General features: G+C 36.2%; 1 protein-coding gene across 1 annotated transcript in view; it reads right to left on the bottom strand.

Moving 5' to 3' along the window:
* The window catches only part of SLC25A40 (solute carrier family 25, member 40), a 33,219-nt gene extending 23,416 nt beyond the window's left edge, over positions 1–9,803 (bottom strand). Inside the window, exons 1-4 of the mRNA XM_011996068.1 lie at positions 9,733–9,803; positions 7,792–7,912; positions 5,473–5,532; positions 3,371–3,477 (exon numbers count right to left, since the gene is read on the bottom strand). Of these exons, the coding sequence (XP_011851458.1) occupies positions 3,371–3,477; positions 5,473–5,532; positions 7,792–7,888 (264 nt within the window). The 5' untranslated portion in view covers positions 7,889–7,912; positions 9,733–9,803. The remainder of the gene's footprint in view (positions 1–3,370; positions 3,478–5,472; positions 5,533–7,791; positions 7,913–9,732) is intronic.
* Between the last annotated feature and the right edge of the window lie 207 nt (positions 9,804–10,010).

Genomic DNA, 10,010 nt, shown 5'->3' with positions numbered 1-10,010 from the left:
TTGAAAAAGGAAAAATGTTCATCATTGATCATTATGAAAATGCAAAGCAAAACCACAAATGAGATGTCACTTCATACCTACTAAATAAGCTAAAATTATAAAGACAGACAATAAAAAATACTGGTGAAAATGTGAAGAAATTGGAACCCTCAGATGCTACTGGTGAGAATAAAGAATGGTGTAGCCTAGCAGTTTCTCAAAAGGTTAAACATAGTTATCACATGGCTCAGTAATTTCAACTCCAGTTATACTCTGAGAGAAATTAAAACACATATTCACATAAGGTTATAACCAAGAGAAATTAAAACACATGTTCACACAGAAACATGAATGTCCATAGAATTATTCCAAAAAGTAGAAACACCCCAAATGTCTATCAAATGATGAATGGATAAATAAAATGTGATATATTCACATAATATTACTTGGCAATAAAAGAAGTAAAATACTGATACATACTACAACATGGATGAATCTTAAAACACTGTGCTAAGTAAAAGGCGTTAGTCACAAAGGACTGCATCTTTTCCCAGGAAAAGGAACCCTAGTAAGACAGAAAACCTTTAGACAATAACCACTCTACTTTAACCAAACAACAAAGTGAAACTTGCGGCACCACCCAGACCCGTATCAGCAAAGGCTAAGTAGGTAGCCTATACTTCCATCAATGTAAGGCTGACAGAAGGTCAATAAGGAACCAAGACTTTTACCCCTACCAGGTCAGCAGTAAGGCTCCTTCATCCCTCTGCTAGGGTGGTATCACAGGAGGAATAGTGGAGAGTCAGTACTTTCACCATCGACCAGCAATGAGGCTACCCCACTACACCATCAGTGGAAACCATGTAGAAAGCCAGAACTCCCACATATGCTCAACAGTAAAAGAGGTCTTCCCTCACACTGTGTGTCAATAGAGGCTGGGTGGGGAACCTGGACTTCTAACTCTACACGACAGTAACAAGGTGACTCCCCTATGGAAGCAATGTCAGAAAAAGACAGCTAAAATAGAATGTTTTAAGTGAGATTAAGAGTTTAAGGGAATGCTAAAAAATGTTCAAGTAACACAAAGGAAGGCAGGAAAGGCAAAACAGAAATAGAAAACAGAACAAAGAGAAAATTTAAAAAATAATAATAGTCTTAAGTTCTAATCTATAATGCATTACAATAGTTAAACTAAGTATACTAATTAAAAGATAAAAACTGACAGTGAAGTTAAAACATGACTCAATTTTATGCTGTCTAGAAGAAATTCACTTCAATTATAATGTCATAAGCAGGTTGAAAATGGATTGAAACACTCAACACATTAAAGATGTTATTCCCCTCCAAATTAACATACAAGTTGAATGTCATTCCAATACATACCCTAGCAATATTTTTTTGTAAATATAAACAGGATCAAGCTAAGATTTATGTGGAAAGACAAAGGAACTTTGGGGATAGCAAAAACAACTTCGAAAAAAAATATAAGGACCAGATGCCGAATCTCACGCCTGTATCTCAGCACTTTGGGAGCCCACAGCAGGAGGACTGCTTGAGCCCAGGAGTGTGAGACCAGACTAGGCAACATAATGATACTCTGTCTCTACAAAACATAAATCACAGTGGCACACGCCTATAGTCCCAGCTACTTGGGAGATGGAGGTGGGAGAATCTCGAGGCATGTAGATTGAGGAAGCAGTGAGTCATGATTGCTCCACGACACTCCAGCCTAGGTGACAGAGCGAGGCCTTGTCTCAGAAAAAATAAAAAGAAATATAAAAATAAAGTAAGAGGAATAAGTGAATCTAATTTCAAGACTTACACGTGCAATAATTAAGACTGTGGTATTGACAGAGTGACAGACAGAGATAAATGGAACAGAATAGAAAACTCAGAAATAGACACACCTAATATGCCCCACTGATTTTTGACAAAGGTGCAAAAAGCAACTCAGCGGAGGAAATAAAGCCATTTCCACAAATGCAAGTGGACATCCATAGACAGCAACAACAAACAAACCTCAATCACAGTCTCATGCCCTACATAAAACTAACTCAAAATAGATCAAGGACTTAAATACAATTTTTATGAAAAAGTCTTCAGAGTGTAACAGTAGACAAAAAGCTCTTAGCCTTGACACCAAAAGCATGACCTATACAAGATATTAATAAATCGAATTTCATAAAAATTAAAAAGTTTTACTCTGTGAAAGACCATGTTTAAGAGGATGAAAAGACAAACTAGAAGTGGAAAAAAATATTTGCAAACCACACATTCAACAAAAGACTAGTATCTAGAATATATAAATAACTCAAAATTCAACAGTAAAACTACAATTTTATTAGAAAAGGATCAAAAGACATGAAGAGCCTTTTTACTGAAGAGGGAAATAAGCATATTAAAAGATGTTCACCATCATTAGCCACTACGGAAATGCAAATTAAAACCACAACGAGATATCTCTACGCAGCTATCATAATTGGTAAAATAAAAGTAGTGACAACACCAAAACACTAGTGAAGATGCGGAGAAATTGGATCAGTCACACAGTGCTAATGAAAAATGTAAAACAGTAGAACCAGTGTAGAAAACAGGTTAGGAGTTGCTTAAACTCTAAACATGTAATTACCACATGACTCAGCAACTGTATTCCCTAACCCATTTTTCCCAGAGTAAGTGGATGTTTGTAGCAACTTTATTTATCATAGCCAAAATCTGGGAAAAAACTCCGAAAACAAACTGTATTATATCTGCACCATGAAATAATCTATATCATGAGCAATAAAAAGGAACAGATGATTGACACATGCAACACCTGGATGAATCACCAGGTAATTACGCTATGTAAAAAATGCCAACCCGAAAAGGTTATATATGTTATGATTCCATTTATATAACATTCTTGAAATGACAAAATTACATAAATGAAGAACAGATTAGTAGTTGTGAGGACTTAAGGAGTTGGCGAGAAAAGGGAAATGGGTGTGGCTCTAAAAAAGGAAACAGGAAGAATCCTTGTGATGATGAAGTTATTCTTTATTTTAATTGTATCAATCAATGTCAAAATCCTCGTGGTGACACTGTATTAGTTTCATAAGATGGTACTACTGGGGGAAAATAAGAAAAGGGTACATGAAATCTGTCTGTATATATATTTTTAATTTTATATTATCTCAAAATAAAAATGGTCAGTTTTTTAAAAAGTTACCTCCCCCTTTTTTACACAAAACCATGAACCTAGGAAAAGGTTAACAAAGGGTTAAAAAGCAAAGAAGTAGTTCCCTGTTCTCAGTTTAATATGATTCTTCATTCTCTTGCAATTAGAAAAATCTTTCACATATAAGATTAAATAGAAAATATACTGTGATTCTAAATAATATAATCACCTTACCAATGTTCCCTGGAAATTTCCTGGCTTCTTATACCACAGTTTGTTGCCTCCTTCTTCACAGACACATAGATGATCCATGAGACCATTACTATATACAAAACATTTTCCTGGCAAAGAAGATTCCAACAGCCAACAATTACCTCACATAACCTTTATTATTTTTACAGATGAACAAATTGACATCACAATGAGGAAACTAGAAAATTATGAAAAGAGAAAGAATCTTGAAAAAGATAAATAACCATCTCTACTTTTTAGGATGAAACAGACGTAATTAATTTGCTTTGCTTAATGCTACTGCAATGCATTCTAAACTCAGAGTTGTTAAAAGTAACTGCAAATTAGTACTTTATGTTTTCAGAACTGTAGTGAGAAAATGGCTGGGCACAGTGGCTCATGGCTGTAATCACAGTCCTTTGGGAGGCCAAGGTCAGGGGACCGCTTGAGGCCAGGAGTTTGATTTCAGCCTGGGCTACACAGTGAACCTCCAACTCTACAAAAAATTTTTAAAACTTAGCTGGGTGTGGTGGCACACGCCTGTAGTCCCAGTTCCTCAGGAGACTGAAGTGGGAAGACCACCTGAGCCCAGGAGGTCAAGGCTGCAGTGAGCTATGATCACACTACTGCACTCCAGCCTGGGTCGGGTGACAGAGTAAGACCTACTCTCAAAAAAAAAAAAAAAAAAAGGGCCGGGCGCGGTGGCTCAAGCCTGTAATCCCAGCACTTTGGGAGGCCGAGATGGGCGGATCACAAGGTCAGGAGATCAAGACCATCCTGGCTAACACGGCGAAACCCCGTCTCTACTAAAAAATACAAAAATCTAGCCGGGCGAGGTGGCGGGCGCCTGTAGTCCCAGCTACTCGGGAGGCTGAGGCAGGAGAATGGCGTAAACCTGGGAGGCGGAGCTTGCAGTGAGCTGAGATCCGGCCACTGCACTCCAGCCTGGGCGACAGAGGGAGACTCCGCCTCAAAAAAAAAAAAAAAAAAAAAAGTACACAAATAACTTCTTTTAAGTTTTTAAGTTATCTGAGGGAATGAAGAAAGAAGATAAAAGAAGAAAACCCATTTAGAGAGGAGAACACGGACACAAATCATTTCTATTTGTCCAGAAGAAAAATCTGTGGTATGCAAGGGAAATTCAGACAAAAATAGAATCTTTTAAAAAATATCATTCTCAATGTACATAATGCCATGCTTTGTCTCTTTTTCTGTATCTGTACTGCTCAGTCTAGCCATTTGTCACATTCGACCTAAGGTAGTAACAACTTTCTCTAGTACCAACTTCCTCCCACTTACTGGACTAAACTGTTGCCAAAATTGTCTTCTCTGCCCAACAGTATATAAAAATACGAAGCTGTGAATTTTGTAGTACTTAAGTCTGAGTGTTGCCTTCTGCTTTTATGGTTTTCTTTAATGTATAGGAAATTACCTTTTTAGCCTCTTCCTACAATCTACTCTTTCATTCATCTAAAATATCAGGGTTGTTCATTCCCTCTCACTGCTCTGTATTCAACACACTGGCTTTATATCTGAGCCAATTTTCTCACAGTCCAAACAGTGTGTTTTCTGCCACTTAAAATGTGGTTGCAATGCCATTATCTTTATAAACCTATAAAATACTAAGGAATTGCTAATCTTGCCTATCTTATAAAAACACATCATTATTTGTCTCAAATTCTACATAAACTACTATCCAGAAATTAATCAAGCTATCTGATAAAACAATACATTTCCAATCACTATATTCAAGCAACAGTTGTATGATGGTCATGAATGCTCTAACATGGGCACAACTTTTGGACACGGGAGTAAGCTAGATTCTAAGGTCTCTCACAAATATAATTCTGCTCTTACCTCTGAGGCACATCTACAAATACAAAACCATCCTTTGCTTTAATTAGTAGGTCCATACAAATGTTATATATTTATGTTTTGCCTACACCTCATCACGTACAACTAAATGGTGAAAACAAAAACGTTTTTCATGAGGGTAAGAGGCATCTATTTTAATAAATTAGCAAATAAATATTATGCAAACAAAAATTAACACATGAACATTTAAAAATCAAACATAACATTTTTAGGGTAATTAGTACACGTACCTTTGGGGAGTGGGTTGTTTTGGGCTTGGAGTCTAATTTTAACAACATCCAGGGGTGTCACTATTGAAGATATGTAAGTTTCAATTAGCAAGTGGTATCTGTAAATTGGATAGATGTTTTACAAAGAACACAAAATACACTGATTCATACTTTTCCTCATGGCTATATAATGGGTGAGCTTATTTATCTTAAAGTAGTCTTGAATGTAACATTCTAATTTTTTTGCCCTTCAATTTTGCTAATCAGTGAAAGACAGACTAATTACTTCTCTCATGAGTACTAACTGCTATTTGTAATATTCCTACAACTATCACTCCATTAGCAATAAAGTTGGTACTTGTAAGAAAATATGCTTTCTAATAGAAGAAGTAAAAGTTCCAAAGTCTTTGAGAATAACTTTGTATAAGTAATCAACAGTCAAATGATATTAGTCTTCCTAATCTGTCAAATTTACCTGTATCAAATAAGTGGTACAGATAATAAAAATTTGAGTACACTGGCCATAAAACATCTTTAGCACTAAATTATGTTATTCCATTTGGGCATAGCCCAGTAAAGGAAAATAGTTTTAATATGCATGCTATATTTTATCCAAGTAGAAACAAATGCCAAATAATGGTTCTAAGAAAACTTTTCCTCATCTTGAGAATGACAATAATCATATTAGATGATCTCTATGAGCTTTATAACTCAAATTCTGACTTGAAAATACATCATAAGCAATTAATTTATTTGTTCTAATCATTTGTCATTTGTATAAACTACCCAACTTAAAAATCATTAAAATGCTAAACTATCACCTAACTACGTCATTTGGCTACATCTACAAGAAGCTGACTGTAAGAAACAGAAAACTGTGATCCAGAGAAATTTAAGAAATTCCATTAGTGCAAAGTAAAGATTATTTGTAATTGTTGCTAACATAAATTGGTAAAATTCTATATATTCATTATGCTAATATTTTATTCCATCTTCTTGTTTTCTATTATAAAAAGGGAGAATCAGAAAAGTTTAATGTTGATAGGGACCCAAAAGAAATCCCAGTATAAGTCCCTAATTTACAGATGAAATAATGAATTTCAAATAAAAGTTAGATTTCAAACTGAGAATGGCAAAGCAAGGACTAAAAATTCAAGTCTCTTGAATCTCTGTCCAGGGTTGTTTTCATATAATAATATGATGAAATATTCATGGATCATAAATGATAGTATGTGTTGTGAGAAGTCAGGGACCCCCGAACGGATGGACTGGCTGGAGCCATGGCAGGGGAACATAAATTCTGAAGATTTCATGGGCATTTACCAGTTCCCAAATAATACTTCCATAATTTCTTATGCCTTTCTTAATCTCTTAATCCTGTTATCTTCATAAGCTGAGGATGTACGTCACCTCAGGGTCACTACAATAATTGTGTTAACTGTACAAACTGATTGTAAAACATGTGTGCTTGAACAATATGAAATCAGTGCACCTTGAAAAAGAACAGAATAACAGTGATTTTAGGGAACAAGGAAAGACAACCATAAGGTCTGACTGCTTGCAGGGTTGGGCAAAATAGAGCCGTATTTTTCTTCTTGCAGACAGCCTATAAACGGATGTGCAAGTAGGGAAGACATCACTAAATTCTTTTCCTAGCAAGGAATATTAATAATTAATACCCTGGGGAAGGAATGCATTCCTGGGGGGAGGTCTATAAACGGCCGCTCTGGTAGTGTCTGTCTTATGTGGTTGAGATAAGGACTGAAATACACCCTGGTCTCCAGCAGTACCCTCAGGCTTACTAGGATTGGGACACTCCACCCTGGTAAATTTGAGGTCAGACTGGTTCTCTGCTCTCGAACCCTGTTTTCTGCTGTTTAAGATGTTTATCAAGACAATATGTGCACTGCTGAACACAGACCCTTATCAGTAATTCTGCTTTTGCCCTTTGCCTTGTGATCTTTGCTGGACCCTTCTCAGGAGTTTGTGATTTTGCCCTTGTCCTGTTTCCTCAGAAGCATGTGATTGTTCTCCTCTTTGCCTTTGAAGCCTGTGCTCTTGTGACCTACTCCCTGTTCTTGCACCTACTCCCCTTTTGAAATCCTTAATAAAACTTGCTGGTTTTACAGCTCAGGTGGGCATCACGGTCCACCAATATGTGATGTCACCCCCGGAGCCCCAGCTGTAAAATTCCTCTTCGTACGCTTTCTCTTTATTTCTCAGCCAGCCAACACTTACGGAAAATAGAAACAACCTACACTGAAACACTGATACTAAAACTCAAATGGAAGCACTGATTCATTCAAAGTTACATAATCTATATCAGTAACATAATTTTACCTATTAGTGATGTCAGTATAGCTCCAGTACATGAGGCAAGCATTTGTTGAAGAGGTGTCACTTTGATAATCTCTTGTCCTTTTGTTTCGGGATCCATATTTTTAACTAATTAAATACAAACCTGTTAAAGAAAAAGAAAATATAAAATTAGAGCACGTCCTCTGATACTTCAAAAACGATAATGTCCTTCAGCTAAGCTGGGTGAGCAGCATCACATTAGTAAGACAACTAAGAGAGAATTAACCAAACAGATACAGACCACATAACAGAATGAAAGCAGTTGACCAGTAAGTCTCAGAGTCAGTGAACTTAGCCTCATAAACACTACTAAGAAACCCTCCCCAGTAGAGTACAGAGGTATCAGCAAATACAGCCCTTTACTATACACCAGTAGTTGTTGTACAGATGTAAAATAAAAACACATAACCTTAATAAGTTTTATCTTACAAAAATTTGAGGAGAAAAGCAACATAAAAACATAAAAAAGTCTTAAAAAGTCAGATAATACAAAACAGTATAAAAATAACTTATGAACTTACTATTCAAAAATAATCACTGCCCAGGCACGGTGGCTCACGCCTGTAACTCCAGCAATTTGGGAGGTTGAGGCAGGCAGATCATAAGGTCGGGAGATCAAGACCAACCTGGTTAACATGGTGAAATCCCGTCTCTACTAAAAATATAAAAAATTAGCTGGGCGTCTGTAGTCCCAGCTACTCGGGAGGCTGAGGCAGAAGAATGGCGTGAACCTGGGAGGCAGAGCTTGCAGTGAGCCAAGATCACACCACTGCACTCCAGCCTGGGCGACAGAGCAAGACTCCGTCTCAAAAAAAAAATAATAATAATCACCAGCAACATGAATGTCATCTTTCCAAATGTCTACGCACATACACACATACATATGTATATGTCTATATGCACACATTACATCTAACTAAATACTGTATATTAATCAAACACATGTACATTTATGTGTCTGTGTACATACAGCTTTTCTGAAAAACAGGTTAATACTATTTTGCTTGTCTAGTGGCCTGCTTTAACAAAAATATATTATAGACATTGTGTCAATAAAAACAGATTTACATTTTTATTGCTTGCACAGTAGTTAATTATATTTAATCAGTTTCAGATTGTTAGATACCAGGTTGTTGCCAATTTCCAAACTGTAAAATATTCTGCTATAATATTCTTATACATACATATATATATCTTTTTGTAACCTTCCTACAATTACTCTATGAAAAAAAGTAAGATTGATGGGATAAGCTATTTTAAAACTTGATACAGGGCCAGGTGCGGTGGCTCACACCTGTAATCCCAGCACTTTGGGAGGCCAAGGCAGGTGGATCACCTGAGATCAGGAGTTCGAGACCAGCCTGGCCAACATGGTGAAACCAAGTCCCTACTAAAATTACAAAAACGTAGCCAGGCATGGTGGTGCAAACCTGTAGTCCCAGCTACTTGGGGAACTGAGGCATGAGAATCCTGTAACCCAGGAGTCAGAAGTTGCAGCGAGCCAAGATCACATTACTGCACTCCAGCCTAGGTGACAGAGGAGACTCCGTGTCAAAAACAAAACAACAACAACAACAAAAAACCTTCATACAAATTGCTATGATGCTTTCCAGAAAGCTTGGATCAATTTATACTTCTACTGGCAATATGAGAGTTCCTACTTATGTATGACTTATCGAATTCTCTGTCAAATTACATATCATTTTTTTCTGAACCATTCAAAAGTAGGCTGCATACATCATGTCCCTTCACCATAAATATGTCAAAATATTATCTTATATAATCACAATTATCAAATTCAGAAAACAATTTTGAACAGTACTCTACAGTTCATATCCCAATTTTGTCAATGATATCGATAATGTCTTTTATAAAAATAAATGGTAATTTTATTGTTTCTTTAGACTTTTATTATCTACCTACCTGGTTTGAGTCTTTTCTTCAACTCTATGCTCCAATATTGTATTGTCTGTAACATCAGTAGCCAAAAACCTATAATTAAAAGAAAGTAATTGTCTTATCTTTTCACCCAGGAAAAGGATAATAAATCTAAAAGAAAGGAGTACATAAAAACTTCAATACAAAAACCAACGAATATTCATTAAAGGCTTTCTACTAATTGCTCTGAGGAATATAAAGAGCACTCCATAAAGGCAAGCATTAGTTATAGAAGCATTTTCACAAAAACCTTATGTTATTCT

Source organism: Mandrillus leucophaeus, unplaced genomic scaffold, assembly GCF_000951045.1.
Source record: "Mandrillus leucophaeus isolate KB7577 unplaced genomic scaffold, Mleu.le_1.0 Scaffold50, whole genome shotgun sequence".
NCBI lineage: Eukaryota > Metazoa > Chordata > Mammalia > Primates > Cercopithecidae > Mandrillus > Mandrillus leucophaeus.
This window is presented reverse-complemented; position numbering and strand designations above follow the sequence as displayed.